The 25,480-nt window shown below is 42.9% G+C and overlaps 2 protein-coding genes across 9 annotated transcripts in view; one reads left to right on the plus strand and one right to left on the minus strand.

Moving 5' to 3' along the window:
* Positions 1 to 25,480, plus strand: part of CMSS1 (cms1 ribosomal small subunit homolog) — a 556,569-nt gene that overhangs the window by 257,743 nt on the left and 273,346 nt on the right. The window contains exon 1 of one of the 7 annotated variants that reach the window (XM_033940872.1): positions 23,636 to 23,745. The exons of the other annotated variants lie outside the window; for them this stretch is intronic. The gene's annotated coding sequence lies outside the window, so the exon portion shown is untranslated. Of the gene's footprint in view, positions 1 to 23,635; positions 23,746 to 25,480 lie in introns of those variants that run through there. 7 annotated transcript variants of the gene reach the window in all.
* The window catches only part of FILIP1L (filamin A interacting protein 1 like), a 410,054-nt gene that overhangs the window by 177,084 nt on the left and 207,490 nt on the right, over positions 1 to 25,480 (minus strand). For both annotated transcript variants that reach the window (XM_033940862.1, XM_033940864.1), the window contains one exon: positions 14,199 to 14,377. In XM_033940862.1, the coding sequence (XP_033796753.1) occupies positions 14,199 to 14,377 (179 nt within the window). The remainder of the gene's footprint in view (positions 1 to 14,198; positions 14,378 to 25,480) is intronic.

The raw sequence follows: 25,480 nt of genomic DNA on the forward strand, positions 1-25,480 counted from the left end.
ATTGACTTGCATCATAATAGGGTGGTGTTGGCGCTAACGTTTAAAAAGGAGATAGAACAGCTTGTAAACCGAGATGGGGGGGAAAGCTGACAGTTGCCCAGGAGCGGATGGTTCAGTGTGAGGTATCTTTGGAGGATACTATTGAAACAGGATGTTTAGGGAGTTCCAGTAGAGAGTTCCAATAATGGTGATTAAGCCAGGAGGATTTAAGTGAAAGGCAGGGTAAAAGACTCAAATTTTCCCTGTCTTCTCAGCAGACTGTAGTTGCAAGGAAAAAAAACACAATTTGAAGTGTCTGTATACAAATGCTAGAAGCCTAAAAAAATAAAATAGGAGAGTTAGAGTATATAGCACTGAATGATGAGATAGATATAATAGGCATCTCGGAGACCTGGTGGAAGGAGGACCATCAATGGGACACTGTGTTACCTGGGTACAAATTATATCGCAAGGATAGAGTAGATCAAATTGGAGGGGGGGGGGGGGTTGTGCTATATGTTAAAGAGGGAATTAAATCAAATTAAATAAACATTCTGCATGACATAGATAGTAGTGTGGAATCCTTATGGATAGAAATTCCATGTATGAAAGGAAGGAATATAAAGGTAGGGTTATACTACCATCCCCTGGAACAAAATGAGCAGACAGATGAAGAAATGTTTTCAGAGATTAGGAAAGCTGGAGAAGGTGAAGGTCTACCATTTTGCTGTGGCAGGCGTGCCTCTGGCTGGACCTTCTTTTTAAAAGGTACAGGGGGAGTGGGGGTGGTGTTCCTGTTAGGAGGGATGCTGGTTGGGGTCTCCAGGTAGGTGGGGGGGGCCTGGAAGTGGGGTCACCGGATAGCTTAGGAATGCTTTTGGGGGATGATGCTTCGGGGGGGGAGGGGGGTGGCAGGAAGAACTGGACACTCCTCCTTCTGAGGGATGCTATGGGGTGAGGGGGTATCAGCAGGAGGAATTGGGCACTCCTCCTGCCGAAGGGATGGGGTGGCGACAGGAAGGAGAGGGCATCCCTTCTGCTGATCAACTTCGCAGGGGAGGGCAGGTTCCCTTCCACAGCCGCTCAGCTTATCGTAGCATGGAGATTTCCTTGCCACGATCAATTTAGCTGCCGCATCTAATTGAAATGTAGGCCAGTATTTCAATGGCCTACATTTCAGGTGCCTATCACTGCCCTAGGGAGACACCTAGGGCCCTTTAAGCTCAATCAAGGCCACTTCCGGGTGAAACCACGCCCACACCCAGCCTTGGGTGAGTTTAAGTGTCTTTACGCATCTCCCTCAAACACAACAGATGCCTACAGTGTAGGCAGCCTGCCTCAGGGTTTGTTTTTTTTTTTTGGGGGGGGAGTGGTTTAAACATGCATCCTAATTGGCTGGTTAGACAGCAGTAGGATGCATACCTCTGCCTACAATTGGGACGCCATTTATAGAATTTGGCCCTTAGAGTGGAGTGGCAAGAGTTATAGAATATGGGGGGGGGGGGGGGGGCGTTCAGATAAAAAATTGTATTGAAAATTCTTGCACTATAACTACGGCAAACTGTAACCTGTAAACTGTATATTATGTGTATTGGTATTAGATCCCTAGTATGTGTTGAGTTAGGATAAAAAACATGTATTAAAAAACTTGTACTGTAGCTATGGCAAATTGTAACCTGTTAACGTTATATTATGCATGTTAATCTGTAACCCATTCCGAGCTTGTTGCTTACCCTGGATCGGTAGCATGGAATATTGCTACTCCTTGGGTTTTGGCTAGGTACTAGTGACCTGGATTGGCCACCGTGAGAACGGGCTACTGGGCTTGATGGACCATTGGTCTGGACCAGTAAGGCTATTCTTCTGTTCTTATGAAAATGAATTTAATAAATAATAAGCAGGTGACAAAACTGCAGAAAGAAGGGAAAACAGATCAGGAACAGCGGAGAAAACCAATTTAGCTCAGGAATGTGGGGAAGATCTGTCTGTGTAAAAAAGCCAAGCTGACTTAAACTTAATAAGGGAGATGAAGAGGCAAAGATTCCAGGAAAAGGATGACAGACAGTTGAAAGCCATGCTGTGAGAATAATCTTGCTTCAGTTTTGAGGATGAGGAGATTACCAATAAATCAGCATTAGAGGATCGAACATATGAGAAGGTCAATAGTGAATTTAATGTGTGTTAGTATGCTAAAGTCCGTTTACTAAAACTTAGCATGCATTAAGATGTCCCTAAATGGATTATTCATTTTCAAGTAAAATTTTTATTGGCATTTTGAAGCACAAGTTTTATTGCTTAGACCCTCCCCCCCCAAATGAGAGAAATCACTTGTTACGGTAAATAGGATCTTAAATATGTTCAATAGCCAAATAATATTGAGCCTTATATTTTAATATGACATTTTGGTTATTGGTGGAGACAGCTGCAATATACTTTTGTGTCTTGCATAAAATAGTTTGCTGAGAGCTTTGGAAGTTTAATTATTCTTGTATTGCCTTTAGGTCTGTTGAATCTAGTGAAATATATGAACTGATGTGTGAAAAACAGGAGGGGAGTAAAAAGAAGTGAAGTGTCCTACCCTGGTGCTTTTTAGCTCTGTCCTGGGGGCACACATAGCAGGTCAGGTCTTCAGGATCACCACAGTGAGTAAGATTGCTTTCATAAGAACATAAGAAATGCCTCTGCTGGGTCAGACCCGAGGTCCATCGTGCCCAGCAGTCCGCTCACGCGGCGGCCCAACAGGTCCAGGACCTGTGCAGTAATCTTTTATCTGTACCCCTCTATTCCCATTTCCAGTAGGAATTTGTCCAATCCTTTCTTGAACCCCAGTACCGTACTCTGCCTTATAACGTCCTCTGGAAGCGCATTCCAGGTGTCCACCACACGTTGGGTAAAGAAGAACTTCCTAGCATTTGTTTTGAATCTGTCCCCTTTCAACTTTTCCGAATGCCCTCTTGTTCTCTTATTTTTCGAAAGTTTGAAGAATCTGTCCCTCTCCACTCTCTCTATGCCCCTCATGATCTTGTAAGTCTCTATCATATCCCCTCTAAGTCTCCTCTTCTCCAGGGAAAAGAGACCCAGCTTCTCCAATCTCTCAGAATATGACAGGTTTTCCATACCTATTATCAGACGTGTTGCTCTCCTTTGAACTCTCTCGACTAATGCCATATCCTTCTTAAGATACGGCGACCAATATTGGACGCAGTACTCCAAATGCGGGCGCACCATCGCCCGATACAACGGCAGGATAACTTCTTTCGTTCTGGCTGTAATACCCTTTTTGATTATACCAAGCATTCTATTCGCTCTCTTAGCGGCCGCTGCACACTGTGCCGACGGCTTCATTGTCATGTCCACCATTACCCCCAAGTCCCTTTCCTGGGTACTCTTATTCAATAACATCCCTCCCATTTTATAGTTGTACCCCGAGTTTCTGCTCCCCACATGTAATACTTTACATTTCTCAATGTTGAACTTCATCTGCCATTTCGTTGCCCATATATTAGAGACTTAAATCTATCTCATGCATATTCATTGCTAGGACTCCTGAAAACCCTACTGGCTATGTGCGTCTCCCAGACAGGGTTGGGAAACACTGTGTCACAAAAACTGAAAACAGGCACATGTATCTGTGCAGCATTTAGCTCTGGAATTTGTTCAGCATTCTCACACCCAGACTTTTCCATCTGTCAGCTGTTCTTATCCAGAAGGAAGTATTGCAGATAGAGCATGCCTTTTATACCATCTGGAGCAGACCAGATAGTCATGTTTCCTGTCTTTTTAAGTTGAGAAATTTTAATTTTGTCATCCATGGGAATAAGAAAGGGATAGTTCAATTTGCACAGTGTGAACCTGGGAGCTACTGTTCATTTTTGTCATTCATATATTTTGTAATAGTTCTTCATTTATTCTACTTAACACAAGTCAGATACGTTGCCATAATCCCCATCAAAATCCCAATTACACAGGAAGGAAAACTGGGGTTGCATCTAGCAAAAGAAAAAAACATAAACATTAGTAGGGGCATAATCAAAAAACTAAAACATCCAAAGAAACCACCTAAGTCGGCACTTGGATGTCCTAATCGCTAGGACATCCTAGTGCCGATAATCAAAACCATTTTCCTGGATGTCTAGCGAGATGTTTCACCTGCTGTGCATCCAGAGTTCAAGAGGGGCGTGTTAAGAGGCATGTTATGGACGTGCATTGGGCAGGCAAGACTTGGACATCTTGCAGGAATAATCAAACCTTTTGCAAAACATCCTGGATGGAACTTTGATGTTTTGGGCTAGATCTCTTTTGGAAGCATCTAAGTGCCAAAAATTACCCAAACTGACCAGATGACTGTTGGAGGGATTAAGTAATGGTCTCCCATCCTCCCCCAGTAGTAACTGACCCCCCTCTCCCCCACAATAAATCTATCTCTAGAGCAGCAGCACCTAATGTTTTTCCTCCAAAATAAGACAGGGTCTTATGTTAATTTGTGCTCCAAAAAACGCAATAGGGCTTATTTTCGGGGAAACATGGTATCTACCCTTGACACTTGCTATGTTATACCTATCCCTTCCTCCCATCCCTTTGTGCACTGGAACCCTACCAACCCTCCCACCCATCCCTTTGTGCACCAGAACATCTCTGACCACCTTACATACCTCCGAAGCCTCAAAACCGATGGCAGCGCTCTGAACAGGCTGTTTCGTGGTTTTCCCTGCTGGGGCCTTCCCTCTGCCGCGTAACTGATGACATCTTCAGTGAAGCAGCAGAGGGAAGGCCCCGGTGGGGAAGGCCACAAAGCAACCCGTTCAGAGTGCTGCTACTGGTTTTGAGGCTTCAGAGGTATGTGAGGCGGTCGGTGGGATTCTGGTGCACAAAGGGATGGGAGGGAGTGATCTTAACTAGGGCTTATTTTTGGGGTAGGGCTTATATTAGGACCTACCCCGAAAATCATGCTAGGGCTTATTTTCAGGGTAACACGGTAGTATGTGAAATCCTAGTAGAGCATCACACAGGTGTCTAAAGTATCCAGGTGGGTAGGCTAGTAAACCATAGTGAGGAGAAGCCAAACCCATAAGGTACTCTAACCACAACATCTATGGTGTTAAGTATGAGCTCACCAAAACCTCACTATACTACCACCTGCAGCCATAAGGGCTATTGAGGTGGTAGGTGGGTATAGTAGGGTTTTGAGGAGTTTTGGAAGGCTCAGCATAAATTATAAGGCGTATATGGTGAGATATATATCTGGCACCCTTTGTGTAAAGTTCACAGCAGTGCCTTCTAAGGTGCCCACTACTCTGTTGGCATGTCTATGTGGTTGAAAATGACAGATAAAGTTAGACATCATGGCAGTCTAGATGTTTTGGCGGCCAATAATTATTTGGATGTCCCATTCGAAAATTGACTCTTCTGTACTTCTGACTTTGGTCATTTAGCGGGAAACATCCAAGTTAGACTTAGACATTTGTTTTGAAAATGCCTCTCCACATGTCATGCAATTAAATCTGGAATTAACAAACATTGCTGTTATACTGGAATGTAATAGATGACAGCAGAGAAAGACCAGAAGTAGAAGAGGATGGTTTTGATCCTCAATTTATGGGTCCAAATCATTTTGGCTGCACTACTCTGCTTACCTTTTGAGCAGGATGGGGGGGATCCAGGTTATTGAGGCATGAGGAAGTGGGCATCCCTCCTGCCTCGGCCTCCAGGATCCCCGCATGAAGATCAGCAGGGAAGATGCCTATTCCCTGTTGCTTCTGTTACCTGGACCCCCACACATACCCCGTCCCTCCCTGCTTCCCTGATGCCAGGCCAGGCGCGTACAAGCACCGGGCCCACAGTCTTCCCTCCCGACATCAATTCTGATGTCGTAGAGGAAGTTCCGGGCCAGCCAACTTCCTCTCCGACGTCAGAATTGATTGGGGGGGGAAGACTTGTGGGCCCGGCACTTGTACGTGCCTGGCCTGGCTTCGGAGAAGCAGGGAGAAATCATCAGCGGCGGTGGTTTGGGGGGGGAGAGAGAGACATACAGAAAGAAAGAAAGGGGGGCAGGGAGAAAGAAAGACAGACAAAGAAAGGGGGGGCAAGGAGAGAGGAAGAAAAAGTTGGACTCATGGAAGGACAGAGAGAGATGTTAGTTGGGGAATAAAATGAGGTCTGGAGGAGAGGAAGCATGCAGGAGGCAGAAAGAAAGAAATATTGGATTTACAGTCAGAAGAAGGAAGTGCAACCAGAGACTCATGAAATTACCAGACAGCAAAGGTAGGAGAAATGATTTTATTTTAAATTTAGTGATCAAAATGTATCCGTTTTGAGAATTTATATCTGCTGTCTGTATTTTGCACTATGGCCCCCTTTTACTAAACTGCGATAGCGTTTTTTAGCGCAGGGAGCCTATGAGCGTCAGGAGCAGCACGGGGCATTCAGCCAGCTCCCTGTGCTAAAAATGCTATCGCGGTTTAGTGAAAAGGGAGGGGGTATATTTGTCTATTTTTGTATAGTTACTGTGGTGTCATTGCATATTTTAAAGTCGTCTGCCTTGACTTCTTGGGAAAACCCCCCCGAATATAAATGATAATTAACATTTTCTCTGCATACAGTGTGCTTTGTGTTTTTTTAAAATTTTATTGTTGGTAGATCATTTTGACTTGGTCATTTTAAAAGAAGCTCACAAGCCCAAAAAGTGTGGGGATCCTGCCCTGGGTATTGTGAATGTATAAGGAGAGCTTGGGAAAGAAGTATGGGCAATAGTGAGACTGACAGGAAAAAATATTAAAGGGTAGCAAATACAAACTACCCCTAGCAGTAGGAGAATAAATATTTAGGCCTCTCAAATCTGTGGCTAGGAAGGCACTCCATCTTTTAAATGCTGTAATAATTTAAAATTAGGGCTTTTTTTTTCTCTCTAAAACTTTGTGATTATTACTACTTTGTAAAAATAAATTTTGGTTAAAGTAAACCTAAATACAGCACAACAAAGCATTCTAACTGAGAAGAGAAAGTTGGGTAGACAAGCATAGGGTGATGAATCCAAACTTCTACTAGGCCAGTGGAATAGCATGATCCTTATTCTCACCACTGACCTCTAACCTCTCCTTAATGGCCAACCCTCTCTCCCCTCCACCTTTCTCCCCCCCCCTCCCCCGATTACATCATTTTGAAGAGAGTTAAAGAATTTTGCAGTAGATTGCTTCATACCAGGCTTTATTTTAATTACACATGCTGAACTGAAATGTAATCCCTGTGTGGGGAAATATAATACTGGCAATAACAAATCAAGTAATCTGCAAACTGTACTTTACAAAGCATACCAAGTTTACAATGACCAGTTAACACTGGAGAGAAAGTGTGGCTGTAAATTCTGCACTGTTACCATGTTTCTTGTTATAAAGACCCTAACCCTCCATGAAAAACCAAAAGGTCCTTTAGACAACAAAAAATAGTACCTCTCCAAACTTCACAGCTGTAGAGATTTGGCAGGCTGGAAGACTAATTCTGAGTCATGAGACTGTGAATGTCTTTCTGCTGGAGCCACGTAATACCTCTCTAGCTTTCAACACCACTTCCCCAACTAGCAGCGTTTGTACATATGGTAACTGCCAGGTCATGTAAGGTCTGCCTTACCACCAGCAACAAGGCTGGACATTTGTTAGAAGTGGAGTGGATTGCAGCCATATTCACAGGGAACTCTGCTGATTACTGAGTATTCCTGTGCAATCGTAGTGATTGCAGAATTCTCCTCCAATGCCCCCAACCTCATCCCTTCCACCAGTATTAGACTTCAGCGTATACTGTGCAAAGTGTTTGGTGATCTGCCCTCACATGCACTTTAATCTCGCAAAATGTTATGTAGTATTTTAAACCAAACTTTCATGATACTTTCATTAAAGACCTACCCTTAAAAATAAAGGGAATCATTTTATAGTCATCCCTGCATACAATATATGGAACCACACATATGTCAAGGTCTTCTTACAAAATACCGACTGGCATAAAAATACGTGCCATAACATGATGGTGTAGGGTTTGGTCAGCATGGGTGAACTTAGAACATAAGTGTGCGATTCATTAAATACATTAATCTATGTGGGTACATTTGTAAAGTACGCTTCTTTATTTACACTTGCTCTTGAGAAGGTGGAAGTGATTGCATCGATAGTCAAAGTATGTTCTATAGCACATGTGTTATACAATTACTTTCTTAGAGGCAATTCTACAGCAGGGCATTTGGTAGGAGTCTATTCTATAAAGGAACAAAGGCATCTACTGTCTTTTATGGAATACTAGCATTTTTGAATATATGCATGCATAATATTTAGGTGCAAACACTTAATGCCAGCTATAATGGAATGTCAGCCATTCCCAATCCAGTGCTTGGGGCACACCTAGCCCATCAGATTTTCAGGATATCCACAAGGAATATTAATCAATTCTTTAGCGCCAGCAGCAGATGAATCCAGAGACCAATTGGATTGTGTCCATCTACCAGCAGGTAGACATACAATACTGATTTGAACTCAGCCTTATTGGATGTACAACCTCCTGGCCAACCAGTATACTCTATCTCCAGCAGGCATATGGATATGTTTCTCACAGCTTCTAGTTTCTGCTTGTTAACTCTTGTCTAGGCCTTGGTCAGTTGAGTTGAGGGGTGTTCTGGCTGAGTGGTGCTAGCTTTAGGGGTTACACCTGGTCCCATCATGTCCTTTTCCCAAACTCCTAGGGATACACCTGATCAACCCAGGTCCCTACCCTTCCATTCAGGCTTCTGTGCATTTCTCCTTTCCCACAAGCTGATTTAAAAAAAAAAAAAAATGGAGGCAAAGATTCAGGTAAGAGTTTTCCCGGCTTCTTACTCTTGACAGAAGTGAGATCCCTGTTACTTCCGGAAGTTTGTTTCCCTGCTCCTTCAGTTTACCGTTTGTTTGTTTTTTTGTTCAGGTGAGTGTTTCTTTGCATTTTTTAATTACCTTTTGGGAACTCTGTGGTGTTAAGATTACAATATATGGAGCAGAGGAGGGAATATACAGTGCTCACAGTGCAATATAGTTAATATCATTGGGCATATGTCTGGTTTGCCGTGCTGACTCCTCTGTTGAAGAGCGCATCACTGGGAGATGGCTCTCTGGTGGCCGCTTTTTCCTAAAGCGCTTGCGGCCATCTTGAACCATCAAGACTTGGTCATATGCCATTTGCGAGCAGCCAATTATTGCGGTCTTCGGAAATTGATTAAGACCACTTTGTTTGATAAGTTTATTACTTAGTGAGTTTTATTATTGAAATTCTATTTTATAAATATTTGTATTTTTTTGCTGTATTATTGTATTTCACTGATTGTCCAGCTCTTTTTAGTGTAAACCACCTAGAACTTTTGGTTATGGCGGTATAAAAGAATAAAGTTATTATTATTATTATACATAAAAATATGCCCCCAATAAATTGACTGGCACAAAACAGGCACATGTCAGTGCCATCAATCTCCTTCAGTGCAGGCTATGTCTCCTAAGGGGGTGTGCATCCTCATTGAGGTCTCCCACCTCTCAACACCCTGCAACACTGATGGTACCAGCTGTTGAGCCAAGGGTACCAGTGCAGCTCTACAGAGGTCAACTGAAGGAGTCCCTCCACAGGGAGCTTGGTGATCTGTTTAAGTTTCATTCAGCACTGGTGTTTACATTGACTCCTTTGGTATAGGCCAAGCCTGAGCACTTCAAGGCTACATGGTACCGATTCCAGGTCTACATCGATGCAGCGCCATTCTACATTGCATGGACACTTTGTATTAAAGCATCGATATCCTGCATTGCAGCATCTACGAACATCAACATCACATGCTTCTAGATCCAAAAGATCATTACGTCACTCGTCATCAGATAGGCTCTTTATTATGTCACTAGTCTATTAGCCCGTTACATTAACGGGTGCTAGAATAGATGTGTGTGTCTGTCTTTCTCTCTCTCTCTCTCCTTGGCCGCTTTCTGACTTTTTATCTTTCTTTCTTTCTGTCTTTCTCTTTCCTCGGCTGTCCACCACCATCCCTTGCCTGCTCCCCCTGTCCAGCAGCAGTCCTTCTCCCTTCGTTTTACATCTCCCCTGTCCAGCAGCACCCCTTTCCTGCTCTCCCTGTCCAGCAGAAGCCCTTCTCCCTTCGTTTTACCTCCCCCCCTATCCACCACCATCCCTTGCCTGCTCCCCCTGTCCAGCAGCAGCCCTTCTCCCTTTGTTTTACCTCCCCCCTGTCCAGCAGCACCTCTTCCCTGCTCCCCCTGTCCAGCAATAAACCTTCTCCCTTCCTTTTATCTCCCCCCTGTCCAGTAGCACCTCTTCCCTGCTCCCCCTGTCCAGCAGCACCCCTTTTGTCCCACCGGTACGGACCTCATGTCAGTCTCTCTCCCTTCCCCTTCTGTCCCCTCACTGAATCTCTTTCCCTCTCACCATTTTGCCTCCTCCAAACACCTCGCTGGCGGCTGCTCTCAGGCAGGTTGTTCTGGCTGCAGCAGATGAGCTGGAACTGATTTGCCGCCCACACCGGCATGCTTGCGAAAGGCCATTAAGGCCCGTCTCTATCTTCCTGCCCCCGAGCGCCAATTTGGTGCCTGCGAACGCCACCAGCACCTGCCCGCTTCCCAACGACCGCCTCGCAGTCCACTGCGGCCAGCCCTAGCGAGGTTTCTCTGGCGGTGGATGAGTGAGGGTGGGAGGGGGGAGTTGCGGCGTGTTTCCTGCCTCCATCAATCAGCCACAGCTAAGCGCGCATGCGCACTCCTGCCAGCCAGGGACCTACAGATCACAGAAAACGGAACATGCAGGTAAGAGTGCACATGCGCGCTCAGCATTTTATTATAGTAGATGAGCCTTCACTGGTCCTGTCTACAGAGAACGTGAGTTAGAGGCTTGCTGCTCATTCTAGCCCTATCCGCTTGTTTCTGCTTTGCTTGATGTTCCATTACTATGTCCATTGGTTCATCTCTTCTGGATGTATGATATATTCAATGTTATAAGTCCTGCTATAGTCTTTGGCTACCATCATGATTTGTGATAAGGGTTTTATCAGTACCTTTAGTGCTACTGTAGAGTAGTCTTACTCTTAGTTACCTTTCAACCTTGGCGTGTGCTCATGTGGTTTCTTATTTTTACAGATGGGGTTCATCATTCAGGCCAGCAATTCATACGGTTGCATGTGCAATTAAGGGGTGGTAGCCACCTAGCCTACAGTAGCCCATTAGATTAGGGGGGGCCATAGTTTTTGCTTATGGGCTTTCTGATCCACAGCTTCCTTCTACTGCAGGGTTAGGGCTCTGTGCCTTCTTGGGCGGAGTCTAGATGTTTTTCATTAGATATTAGCAAAGCGGCTGATTGGTATTCATAGCTTAACTTGATCAGATGTTGTAGACTGATGCTTTCTTTGAGGTTTTAATTATTGCGTGAGCAATGATTGCTGCCCTCCCTACTTAAGGCACACTTTCCTACATCTCACTTGTCTCTGGTGCTGATGCTAAGGAAAGAAAAATTATGTTCTTACCTGAGAATTTTCTTTCCTTTAAATGCAGATGAATCCAGAGTCCCACACTTACTCAGATTTTTGGAATTATGGGCGAATTTCGGGATATTTTGTTTTAGATCGGGGTTTATGGTTTGTTTTTTGTTTTTTCAGTACAAAAAACAAAACAAATCATCTGTGTGAGAGAGTTTTGTGGGACCACTTGCCTAATGCTTTGCAATGAGCAATAGTTGTTGGCCAGGAGGCTATACATCCAATAAGGCTAAGTTCAGATCAGTACTCTATCTCTACCTGCTGGTCGATGGACACATCCCACTTGTCTCTGGATTCATCTGTTGTGTCTGAAGGAAAGAAAATTGTTCGGTAAGAACATAATTTTTCCTTAGATTTGTATGCAATTGAGGCAGCTCATGCAAATCTATCTCATGCATATTCATTGTAGATATCTTGAAAACCTTATGTGACTAAGTATGCTCTGAGGATTGGGTTGGGAATTGCTGACCTAAGTGCTGTAGATATCCATGTGACTTCCTACAACTACAATCTATCTATTCTGTACAGCTATTAGAAGTACACAGCACTGTACACAAAACATATAAGAGACAGTCCCTTCTTGACAGAATCTGCAGTTTATTCAAGGCAGATGAAGAGGACAAATAAGGGATTAAGGAGTTAATTATCTAAGTTTCAGTATTTTGATATACCGCTCATTTCAAGAACACTCTGGAGGGTTTACAAAGCTATATAACATTTAAAGAAATACTGTATAATAAAGGAATAGGAAATACATCATTGATAGAAGACAAAGAAGAGATGAGGGCAGACCAATGGCAAGGCACTTCCGTCTACCTCAAGAGGTGCTTGTTTTAAACAAACATGGGTACTGAACAGGCAAATGAGAGGTTAAAAGTTAAAAACAGCTTAAAAAAGGCAGACTTATAGCCTAGATTTGAATAGGGAAAGAGACGGAGCATGATGTACCAACACAGGAAGTCTGTTCCAGGTATATGGTGCAACAAGATGAAGGGAATTTTGAGTTGGCAGTGGAGAAGGGTACAGATAAGAATGACTTACCAGATGAATGGAGTTCCCGTGGAGGAGAGTAGGGAGATAGAAGAAAGATACCGAGGAGCTGTACAGTATTGTATAAGTTGTGTGTATGCTTGAGCCCCCATACTGTGCCCAAGCTCTGTTCAAATAGGTGTTATGTAAGCTAAATAGGTATTACAGAATAACACTTGGCAAATTGGCAGTTATGTGTGTTTGTGTGTGCACATGTAGACATAAATGCCATTATTCTAAACTAGTGGTTTTCAGCCTTTCTTCTGTTCTGACATGCCTGACAGAAAGTGTTCTTGTATGTGATACACTGAACACTAAGGGCTCCTTTGACGAAGGTGCGCTAGCGTTTTTAGCGCGCACACACGATTAGTGCGTGCTATAGTGCGCGCTAGCTGAAAAACTACCGCCTGCTTAAAAGGAGGCGGTAGCGGCTAGCGCGCGGGGCATTTTAGCGCGCGAGCGCACCTTTGTAAAAGGAGCCCTAAAATTCACAGCTAAACAACAATAGCAAAAAACTTAGAAATGTTTTATTCTGAAAACTGATTAAGCAGGAAATATAAAATATTCTTAAGCAGAATTTACTTGAATTTTAACAACAGTTTATAAAGCAAAGAAGTTTTGATCTTCACTTTGTCAGTGATAAATCTGGGACTGATGAGTTGCATGTAGTTTTGCCATATGAGATTATATAATAGGCAAATTCATAACCTCACCATCAAGTCTATACAGCTTATCATACAAAACAAATGTATTTTCAAATTCTTCTGTTACCTCAGTAACAGTAACACAAAATCCTTCTACTATCAGATACTGTGAAATAACACAAAACCCTGCAAATGCTCAGAAACTATTTAACAAACAGAATATATGGCCAGCAGACCTACAGCATTTCTATTTGGGACTGACAGCAACAGCAAAGTAGGAATAGGGACCAGTTATGGATATTTCAAGAGACATCGTGTATCCCATAACACTGGTTGAGAACCACGGTTCTAAACATTTACACAAGTAATCAGTGTGTAAGTGTTAGAACCTATGGGCCTGTTTTACAAAACCGCAGTAGCGATTTCCCTGTGGCAAATCTACCGAAGCCCATTCAGTTTCTATGGGCTTCAGAGTATTTGATGTAGGAAAATCGCTACCACAGCTTTGTAAAAGGGGCCCTATGTTATCAAATTATCTTCTTAATGACATCAAAATCAAACTTGAAACATGATGTTTTTCATGGATGTAGTATTAATGTTGCAGCATATAAATTGCTGCTTTGGTGCACCTCCTGACCCAAATGTAGATCTGGAACCTGCCAAGTCTACAGTCTAGAAGTAAGGACTGGGTATCCTCTTATTGTGCTTAGGGGTGCTCACAGGGGTGCCTGTGTTCCATCCGGTCCCCACTACTATTACTAATTACAGGCTTTAAGTACCTCAAATCAGGAAAGAAGATGATTTGCTTCATTTTTAAGCAGTTATATCATACCCAGAGATTTAAGCATCATTTCCTATGGACAGATGTTTGGAGAAATCTATAAAATGCAGTCTTAAAAATGACCTTTTTGATCTGAAAACAAAGCCTTGATTACACATGTACATTTCAGTACATTTGCAGTAGTGGGAACAGTATTCATAGAAGTATGCATTTGGTATCTGTGTAGTCTTACCTTTCACGCTCTTGCTCTAGTAAATTTGTGAATTCATCGCTCTTCTCCATATATTCCGTGTGCTTCCTTTTCTCGTCTTCCAGCTCATACAAAGTTTGCCGCTGTGATTTTTCTACCATTAAGAGCTGCTCCAACATTCTCTTGTGACTCTCTTTGTGTTTCTGAATTACTTTGTCCAGCTATAAAAAAATATATAGTTACATTTTATTTGATTTTATATTTTTCTAGATGTATTTTGCCAGTGTGAGAGGTCCTATTGTCAAGGGTGCTTCCATTTGTCTATCCATCGATTTATCCATTAGTGCATAGATTTGCCAGAAAGTTGGCATAGGGCCTTTAGCATAAAAGTTGTCAGAGAACTGTTAGTATGGTTTGAATTGATGCAAATCACAATTCTTTATTATCCATACCAGAACATAGTAACATAGTAGATGACGGCAGATAAAGACCCGAATGGTCCATCCAGTCTGCCCAACCTGATTCAATTTAAATTTTTTTAATTTTTTCTTCTTAGCTATTTCTGGGCAAGAATCCAAAGCTCTACCCGGTACTGTGCTTGGGTTCTAACTGCCAAAATCTCTGTTGAAACCTACTCCAGCCCATCTAAACCCTCCCAGCCATTGAAGCCCTCTCCAGCCACCCTCCCCCAAACGGCCATAAGAACATAAGAAGTTGCCACCACTGGGTCAGACCAGAGGTCCATCGCACCCAGCGGTCTGCTCCCACGGCGGCCCATCAGGTCTGTGACCTGTGAAGTAGTTCCTGACCATTTCTGTAATCTACCTCTACATCTATCTGAAACCCTCAATCCCCTCATCCTTTAGGAACCTATCTTAACCTTCCTTGAAACCCTGTACATAAGAACATAAGAAGTTGCCACCACTGGGTCAGACCAGAGGTCCATCGCACCCAGCGGTCTGCTACCACGGCGGCCCATCAGGTCTGTGACCTGTGAAGTAGTTCCTGACCATTTCTGTAATCTACCTCTACATCTATCTGAAACCCTCAATCCCCTCATCCTTTAGGAACCTATCTTAACCTTCCTTGAAACCCTGTACAGACACAGACCGTGCAAGTGTGCCCAGTACTGGCTTTAGTTCAATATTTAATATTATTTTCTGATTCTAGATCCTCTGTGTTCATCCCACGCTTCTTTGAACTCAGTCACTGTTTTCCTCTCCACCACCTCTCTCGGGAGCGCATTCCAGGCATCCATAAAGTACAATTTCCTAACATTGCTCTTGAATCTACCACCCCTCAACTTCAAATTATATCCTCTGGTTTTACCATTTTCCTTTCTCTGGAAAAGATTTTGTTCTACGTTAATACCCTTCAAGTATTCGAACGTCTGAATCATATCTCCCTTGTCCCTCCTTTCCTCTAGGGCAGCGATGGCGAACCTATGGCACGCGTGCCAGCTGTGGCATGCGAAGGCCTTGCAGCTGGCACGCGGGAAGGTCCGCAATTAAGATATGCGGCGTGGCGGGAGGCGAGTGTGCCGGTGTCTGCTTTGCAGCTCACCTGGCAACAGGGCCGGACTGGCCATTGGGAGGACCGGGCATTGTCCCGGTGGGCCGCGGCCCATCCTCCTGTGCTGGCTGCAGTCCTGTGAGTGGATGTTTAGCCTGCCTGTCTTCCCTTTAGTATCCTATGAGCCAGGCAGTGTGTGAGGGGGAAGTGGGGGGAGGAAGAGAAGCTTCACACTGAGTCTGTCACAGGAACTCAGTGAGGCTGCAGTGTGACTCCACATGTGACATCTGTAATCAGGAACAGTTCCTAGTGCTCCCATGCTAGAGAGGTGAGGATATGGGGGGATGTTAATGTGTCTAATAATGTGCTCCTCTGTAAAAACCTCTGTATCTTCCATGGGGGACATGCTAAATTCGAGGAAATAAAAAAGCCGCTTATGATGATTGCATAGAGAAGTTCAGTAAGCTGAGAGGAGGGCTGGGCTCTCTGTGAACAACCAACACACTAATCCTCTGCGCTATACCTTATGGAAAACTCAATATAGCAAAAAACAGTAAAGTGCATATGTGGCCCTTCACAGTGCTTTTGTAAACATCATAATAAAATAACAAAGGCTCCAATAATGAAAAATAAAAGTCCTTTTCCCATACACTCAGGTCACCTCTTAATTAGTTGTTATTGTGATGAATCCAATGTTGTATAGTCATTAATGCAATTAATCCAGTTTGCAGGTCATTTTATTTGGGGAATCGCAGTCACTTCTTATTAGTGGCTGGCCGTGCCTCTCAAGTGTGCTTCTGCATTTTAGCCCTGCCCCTGGACTTCAATGGGCAGGGCCTGCGTGAGGTCATGTGATTGGGCTGCTCAACCTAAAATGCCCGGGCCTATTTTTTGTCCCAGTCCGGCCCTGCCTGGCAATGTGTTCCTCACGGCTGCCTGAACCGCCGCGGGGCTGTGAGACAGTATATTTTTTGACCAAAACGGATGTCTACAATCAGTAAAATTCCCCAATCACATATTTTTTTATGGGGACGGATTTGTATACAGCACTTCATTAGATTTTTTTTATTATACAAATTTTATCTTTTTGTAGACTTGAAGTCTACAAAAGAAAATGAGTACAACAAAAAAAGCAAAAACAGATAGTGGAAGACCATAGTAAGTCACTCTCTGATGGAGATTTTATCAAAAAGGCAATTTTGGCTGGGAGTAATTCACTCTTCCGTGATTTCCAAAACAAGGATAAAATTGTGCAGCGCATCTCTGAGATGCCGCTAAGCAGAAATACTGCAAAAGATAGGGTTCTGCGAATGGCTGCTGATGTTAGTCAACAGCTTACTTGCGACTTACAAAAAGCACCCTTCTACTCCATGTGCTTGGATGAAAGTACAGATATTACTAACCATGCAAGACTAGCGCTCATTTTGCGTTATGCTACTGGTGACATCATGAGAGAAGAGCTGGTAAAACTGCTGTCTTTGCCTGGAAGAACACAAGGGATAGATATCCACAATGCTGTGATGGAGGCTTTTTCATCACTAGACATAAGTCCAGAAAAAGTGGTTTCAGTTACTAGCGATGGAGCACCTAGCATGGTGGGGACAACATCAGGATTCATTCATTTCTTTGCTAAGGAAGCAAAACATCCACTGATTCAATTTCACTGCATAATACATCAAGAGGCTCTCTGCGCCAAAGAAAGCAGCAAAAAACTTGACGATATCCTCAAAGATGTAACAAAAATGGTGAACTTCATCATGGCGCGTGCTCTTAATTTTCGACAATTTCAAGCCCTTCTTGATGAGGTTCAGGCACAATATAACACTTTACTGATGTACAATAATGTCTGGTGGCTGAGCAGAGGACGAGTGTTAGAGAGATTTGTGGCCTGCTTGGAAGAAGTTAGGCTATTTATGAACGAAAAGGGGGAAGACTATCCTCAACTCAACAACATGGCCTGGCTTACCAACCTCATGTTCTTTACAGATTTTACTAACCACTTTAATGTACTAAACAAAAAATTACAAGGCATGGGAAAAACAGCAGAAAGCATGTTTAGTGACATCAAAGCTTTTGAGAGAAAATTGCATGTTTTTGAAAAAGACCTTGAGAGTAGACAGCTAAAATATTTTCCCAAGCTAAAAATACATTTGGATAATTCTACAACATTTGTGGACAGTCATAAAAAACACCAGGAAATCCACAAAGCATATTCCACCGTTGTAGCCGAAGCAAAGGAGAATTTTAGTAAAAGATTTTCTCAGTTCCGTAAGATGGAGACAACCCTTTCATTTATAACTTCCCCAGAAAAGCCCACATTTGAAGATCTTGATCTTTCCTGCTTACAGTGGTTGGATATTCAAAATTTGGAAATGGAGCTACTGGAATTTCAAGAAAGCTCTATCTGGAAAAGTAAATTCAATGACCTGCGTGCGGCTCTTAAACGAATTGAGTATGAAAGAGTGACAAATGAAATCACTGCTAGCAGTTCTGAAAATGAGAAAGAACTAGTGGTTGGCTTCCTCAAAGTACAGGTAGTAGGTCTCTCGTGCTTTAGATCCAGACTAATATAAGGACATTGGCCTCTCACCCAGATAAGTCCAAATTTTTGAAGGGAGCATTACATCCACATCCTCCTGTAAGTAAACTTTTTCTAATATGGAGTCTTAATCTCATTCTGGAGGCTCTTACTAGAGCTCCGTATGAGCCTATGGAGATTGCGATATTGATGAACCCAACAATTAAAACAGTGTTTTTAGTGGTGGCTGCATCAGCATGATACATGTTTGAGCTATAGGCATTATCCTGCAGAGAACCCTTTCTCAGAGTTTTGGAGATGGGAGTTTCACTGAAGAATGTCTCCTCTTTCTTGCCAAAAGTAACTTCCAGTTTTCACATCAGCCATGAAGTACAGTTGCTGACCTTCACACCCTCAGGGTCTAAGAAGAGTGACAAGGCTCTGAAATTGCTGGATATTTGCAGAGTGTTGCTTTGTTATCTGGAAATGATAAATGAGTTTCAACTGTTGGATCACCTCTTTCTGCTAGTGGGTACTAGCTGCCAGGGCCATTTCCAGATGGATTTGTATGGCCATTTCTTGGTATCAGAAAGCAACTTCTAGTAGATACAAAGATCCATTCTACTAGGAGCGTAGCTTCTTCCTGGGCAGAGTCCAGAGCAGTTTCCCCTGAGGACATTTGTAGAGTGACCACATGGTCTTCTCTCCATACTTTCACAAAGTTTTATAGGGTAGATGTAGTGGCCAAATTTGATACCCCGTTCAGATTTTCAGTACTTTCAGCAGGTTCATCTGTCCCGCCCTAGATTCTAGGGGACAGCTTTCATATGTCCAACAGGTTCCAGAATGATGTGCCTATTGCACTAGAAGGGAGGATTAGGTACTTACCTTGATAATCTTCTTTCTAGTAAATAGACATGTCATTCTGGAACCTGTTGGACATATGAAAGCCGTCCCTTAGAATCTAGGGTGGGACAGATGAACCTGCTGAAAGTACTGAAAATCCGAACGTGGTATCAAATTTAGCCACTACATCCACCCTAAAAAACTTTGTGAAAGTATTACTGGATGCCAAATCACTACTATTTTGAAGAGACTAGGGGGTATCTTTCAGAACTCCAAGACTGTTAGTGCAGGTTGTACTCAGGTAGGTGGCCTAATTGTTCTACCTCATTGTATGGTTAAATATTTGTTTCATGATTATTTTGTGTTAAATGTTCTAATATGAGCAGAACACACTAGTTTCTCGGGAGTCTCCACGTACCTCTCCCTGTTATGATTCTTTCCTAGGGCTGACTATCTGCTTTGATATGAACTGAGGATTTACAGAACAGCCTAGAGAGATGGGAGCTGGAGCAAAAAATGTAAATGAGGCTCTCTACACCAGATCTTGTGATCAGGAAGTGATAACCCACAGGTTCCAGAATAATGTGCCTATTTACTAGAAAGAAGATTATCAAGGTAAGTACCTAATGTTCCTTTCAAATTACTCCATTTCATAATTGCCTACCTGCTTGGTACCATTTATACATGATTTAAAATGAATGCTTTTATGTTTTCATAAATTCATTTTGATCAACCATTTAGGGCTCCTTTTACGAAGGCGCAGTAGCGGTTTAATGCGCGTAATACGTAAACTAAATTAAACTAAACCTTAGGTTTGTATACCGCATCATCTCTACATTTGCAAAGCTCGACACGGTTAACAGGAGTTAGGGTAGAAAGGAACTCCAGAGGAGGGAAGGATGAAGAGGAAATTTAGAGGACTAGAATAATCAGAGAGGGAGGAAGAGTTACATTTTTGAGAATAACCAGGTTTTCAGATGTTTACGGAAGAGTTGGAAGGAGCTCAGATTCCTAAGAGGGGAGGTAAGGTTGTTCCAGAGCTCAGTGATTCTAAAAGGGAGGGAGGAACCTAGTTTTCCTACAAGGGAGACACCTTTTAGAGAGGGAAAGGAGAGTTTCAGTTTTTGGGTGGATCTGGTGGAATTGGGGTTAGAGGAATTCCAAGAAAGAGGAATAAAGGGGGGGAGGATGCCATGTAGGATCTTGAAAGTAAGGCAGGCACATTTGACGTGGACTCTGGAGATTATCGGAATACCGCATGCTAAACCGCCATCTGCGCTAGCCGCTACTGCCTCCTCTTGAGCAGGTGGTAGTTTTTAGGCTAGCGCGGGGGTTAGCGCGTGATGAATAGTCAAGCGCTGAAGCCGCTAACGCGGCTTCATAAAAGGAGCCCTTAGTCATAGGTTTCTGGGTTCCATTAGATTCATAGGTTCCTACAGTGCTAACGACTTTCTTGAAATAGCCGCTGTTCCCACACGTTTCATGGTGGTGAGATGATCTGTATGTTAAAATAAGGTTCTTTTATATTAGCTAAATACTCCATTCACTAAAAGAGAGCAGAATATTTTATTGTAATTTACTATTTGTAGTCAAATTATAAATCAAATAAATTTTGTCGCCTATGCTCATAAAGATGTTTTACCTCTAATGAGTTGTTTAATTTTAAGACAGCAACCACTGTACTGAAAAATTGTCCATCTTGTATGCTTTGGAAGCTGCTGGGAACAGACGCCCTGTGGTTAGCACCTCTGGCCAAATGCTTATAGCTTTTAGCTACAAAAAAGAGACTGAAGCCGGTATTACTCTTGAGCAAAGAGGAAGAATAAGAGCACAATAATTTCCAGAATAAGGTGGAAACACAACTGATTAAATATACGCTGCATAGGTGGTGCCTCATGTTTTTATTGTTGGAAAGAAAATACAGGCGACAGGCTTAATTTACACAGATTTTTAAAAAAATTATTTCTGCCAAATTTTTATTTTGGCAATAGGAAGACAAACAAGCTGTAGCCTTTTCCCAGAAAGAGTGAAGGACATACCAGTGCTCTTGTGCTCACAGCTGCATAGTTCCTGCACTAAAATAAATTGCTTTTAAGCTCGGGGTGGTAGAACCTCCTAGAGAGAGCCTGATAAGACAGCGTAGGTGGTCTGTGTACTCCAAGCATGGTTAGAAACAAGAAAAGCAGCACAATAGCTGGTATCATTTTTGGAAAAATGTTCACACACAGTTTGTGCAGCAAGGGCATAATGCATTAGTTTTCTCACAAAAAAATGAGAAAAGGCAACAGACTGTCAGGAATGAAAAACTAGAAAATAGAGTTTAATATATGATAAAGGCTCCCAATGAGTAGTTAAATGTTTAGTATAGAAAGTAGATTCTTATTCTGAGCACACAGGCCTGGTATTTAGCACTATTTAGACAGCTGGGAACAGCTTCCAGCAGTCTAAATAGCATATCGCCAGCTATCCACGATATTCAGTGGGGGATAGCTGCCTATCTCATGCTGAATATCTGGTTTAGCGGACTGGCCAGTGACTGGCTATGTCACTTGACATTGCCAGTCACCACTAAATTTCAGCGACTCACCAGCTAAGTTCAGCGGCCAAATACAACTGTCTAAAAGAATGGTATATTAGAGAATGACACGGGGACAAATTTTTCCCCATCCCCAAAGGAACTCATTTCCTGTCCTGTCCCCGCGAGTTCTTTTCCTGTCCCTGCCTCGTTTCTGCAAGCTCATCTGTAAAAGCCTCAAAAACTTATGACGGGGAAATTGAGTCGGGGGGAAATCTCATGGGCCAGCCGCTGCACATGACCATGGCCAGGCCCTGCTATGGAATTTCTGCTAGGGGAGGGATGGAAACGTGTCAGCTCCGGGTCAGCTTTGCAGTGGGCATGCCGATGGCGGGGGGGGGGGGGGGAGGGTCACAGGCAAGGATTCCCAGCGTGAGGCAGGGAGAGATACCTGGCAGTGGCCAGGCCGTGTACCCCCAAACGGCGGCCCTCGTACCCCCTGGGGTACATGTACAGTGTTGCAAATTTTTGTATCCACAAAGAGGCAACACTCTCCCAATAACCCTTCTGCAGTATCACTTACAAAAATGTTGAAAAGAACTGGAGCAAGGGAAGAGCCCTGCAGCAAACAGTAACATCCATTTGTGTCATTACCTTATGTCACTTCCTACTCAATCAGTTTCTAATCCTCTTAACGACTTTAGGGCTTATGTACCAAGGATGCTAAATTTCTCATCTTTGCCTAATTGTCTTTGCATGAGTAAGTGTATGTCATCTCAGATCAAGACCCTGAAGATGAAGTTTATTACTTTATTAGCTGGAAAGGTTTTGTTATTTTTGGAACAATTTTTTATCCATCTCTAAGAATAAATTGTGTAATATGTAGACACCCGCCCCCCTCCCCGAAAAAAAAACCAAACAACAATTTCAGTAACAGAGACATTTTGCATGTTACAAGTCAAAGGAATTTAATCACTGGGAAAACATTTTGCCACCCACTGGTGCCTAAAATAGGAATCAAATAACCTGCTTCATATCCGTTTAGCATGGGTTGGACCCTGAAGCCTTCTCTGGCTATCTCTCACCACAAGGACATTTTTGTGTTTCCTGGCCACATCCCAGCATAAAAACAGAGCTGCTTCCTATAACTGTACAGATAAAGTGCGCTGATCAGGCCAACATTTTTATTAATGCTGCAAATGTGATATATTTATATAAATAATCTTGGATTTAAGATGGCTGTCTGTAACTTTAAAAATGCACGTTTGGCCATTCCAGAAGACATATTAGTATTTTCCAAGCAGTGGACATAAATTGACCTAAATCATTTTAACTGGCCTTTCCTTTGTGTGTGTGTGTGGAGGGGGAGGGGGTAGTTAAGAAGCAGTAGGGTGTACTCATATGTGTGTAGTATGAATTCCTTTTGATGGCTATTATTTTGTTTTTATTTAGGATTGCAGAGAACTATATTAAGCTAACTTGCGGTGTTGATGATTGTAAGCTTGATATCAGTTTAGGTTGTCAGAATATAGTAGTGCGCAATCTTTTAGAGAAGAATTTAGAGTTAATGGGCAAAATTTCTGCCAGTGTGATCACTGAACTAAGTTAAGCACTGTTATAAGTTGTGACAAACCAAAGTCCATTTCAGGTTTTTCCCATAGCAAACTCAAATCCATCCCGGGTTTTGTCCCAAGAAGCAGGAGAAACCTTACTGAGCCTAGGTTTAGGAGAGCTAACCAGGTGACTAATGAATTAACTGAGCAAGCTGACTTCTGCTCAGACTATGATATGGAGGTAGAAGAAGCAGGGCAGGAAAAGGTTAAGGGAAAAAGCTACACTCTGTGCAGACCTGTCCCTGACAATATCAGAAGGCTGAGAACATTTGAGAAGCCCGTTAGAACCAAGGTTAGAGAGAAACTTGCTGGTGTGTGGAAAACCCTTCCCCCACCTTCCCAGAGGGGGAGTGGTTATCCACAGGATATAACGTGGCTTCTGAGAACAGGAAAGGGGCACACAGGAGAGAAGCAGACGGGAGAGTGGGAACCCGAGGAGAGGCAGTCCCTCGCAGACTGTCCTATGCTAGAGGCAGAAGAGTTGCCTCCTGTCCGGAATACTGGAGAACAGTCAGAAGGAGAAGCCATGGAGGTACAGGAAAGCTGTTTAGGAGCTGACACACAGCCAACTGCCATGGAAACGCAGTAAGCATGAGATTGGGGTTTTTGGCTGTTTATTTCTCTGTACTGCCAGCTGAACTCTTACCTGTTTAAAGCCAGTCTGGAATCTCTCCTGAAAAGCCACATTTTGGAGGCTTTCTGTAAAGCAGGAAGGTGTGGGTTACTGACAAACCGTTTTTGAATGTATTTCCTGAATGTTGAAACAAGCTAGGAAATCTCGTTGTCTCTGCACAGCTGTGCCTGATAACTGTAGTAGCGTTTCCCAGAGGAAACGTATGCCTGTTACTGAGGCTTTGATCAGTACAGGATTTGTGTGTGATAAGAACTGTGTGGTGAAACGTTACTTGCTAAAAACATTACTGCTCTGGTGAAGAGGACAATGATTCTTAACTGATTAAAGTCCAGAAGCAGAGGACTGCATGTCATTTAGTTTGGGTTCAAGCTCTAGCTTACTGAGTGCATTATCAGAACTGTTTTATTATGAGTTTGTGCAATGCAAGTTCATCCTGAGTTACAAGGCTGAAGTCTTTTTTTTTTTTGGTTTATTCAACCGGTGGTTGAAAATAAAGCTATTTTGTTTTGCCATTTCTGATTGAGATTCTTTTTACCTTGCCTGCTCATGAGACTGTTAATGTACCTGATTTAAGACCTGAAGGATCCCTTAGTGGAAAGGGACATGCCGGATCTGAGCTTTGGTCACGTCCCCATGTGCTCGCTGCGCCTTACAGGAGCACGGGTGGTGACAAAGTGCTTAACTTAATATAAGCACTCAACTCTGCCATCCCTATGGGTAGCGACACTGAATATGCATGTAGTGTGATGACCACACCTATACCACTATTTAGCAGACCTAAACTAAACATAAAACTTAGTAGCTCAATATTGCTCCTTCCTTAGACCTAAACATAAGTTCCACGACCAACTCACTAGAGGAAAAGGCATAGGCATGGCATTCTGGCATAAAGTCACTGTACGAGAAATTAGCAAAAGTCAAAAAAAGTCAAAACAAACACAAGATCCTTCTTTTCACCCTGGTTCACAGAAAACCTGAGAGAAAGGAAAGTCAGGAAAGCAGAAGAAACTTGGTGCAAAACGCACAATGCCAAGGACAAATCCACCTGGAAAAGCCTCTTCAAAGAATACAAACTAGCGACACTTGAAACAAAAAAGGCATATTTCACAAACCTAATATCCAAAATCCCAAACAGATCAAAGGCCATTTTCGCACTTTCAAAAAACTTTTTCACCTCCTCCCAAGGATCGCACTGCATCCAAAAATCAAGACAGTGAATCCCTCTCAAATTTCTCCCATGACAAGATATCAAAGATACGAGAATCCTTAGACCTAGAAGCCAAAGCTCTGCCAAGCATCCCGAAAAATATACAAAACAACCTACACAAGACAGAAACTCTAAACAGCTTCAAACCAGTTTCCATTGATGACCTAAAAAGTACAATAGTCTCCTTACACCCCACAACACAAGCACAGTACAGAGTAGAGCTTTGGATTCTTGCCCAGAAATAGCTAAGAAGAAAAATTAAAAAAAATTTAAATTGAATCAGTTTGGGCAGACTGGATGGACCATTTGTGTCTTTATCTGCCGTCATCTACTATGCTACAACATCAACCCTGGACCCATGCCCATCCACCACACTTCTAGCTACCAGCAAATCTTTCCTGAACTCCATCTTACCTCTAATTAACGAGTCCCTACAATCAGGCATAATACCACAGAGCTGGAAATCTAGGAATCTGCTG

Source organism: Geotrypetes seraphini, chromosome 4 (genome assembly GCF_902459505.1).
Source record: "Geotrypetes seraphini chromosome 4, aGeoSer1.1, whole genome shotgun sequence".
NCBI classification, from domain to species: domain Eukaryota; kingdom Metazoa; phylum Chordata; class Amphibia; order Gymnophiona; family Dermophiidae; genus Geotrypetes; species Geotrypetes seraphini.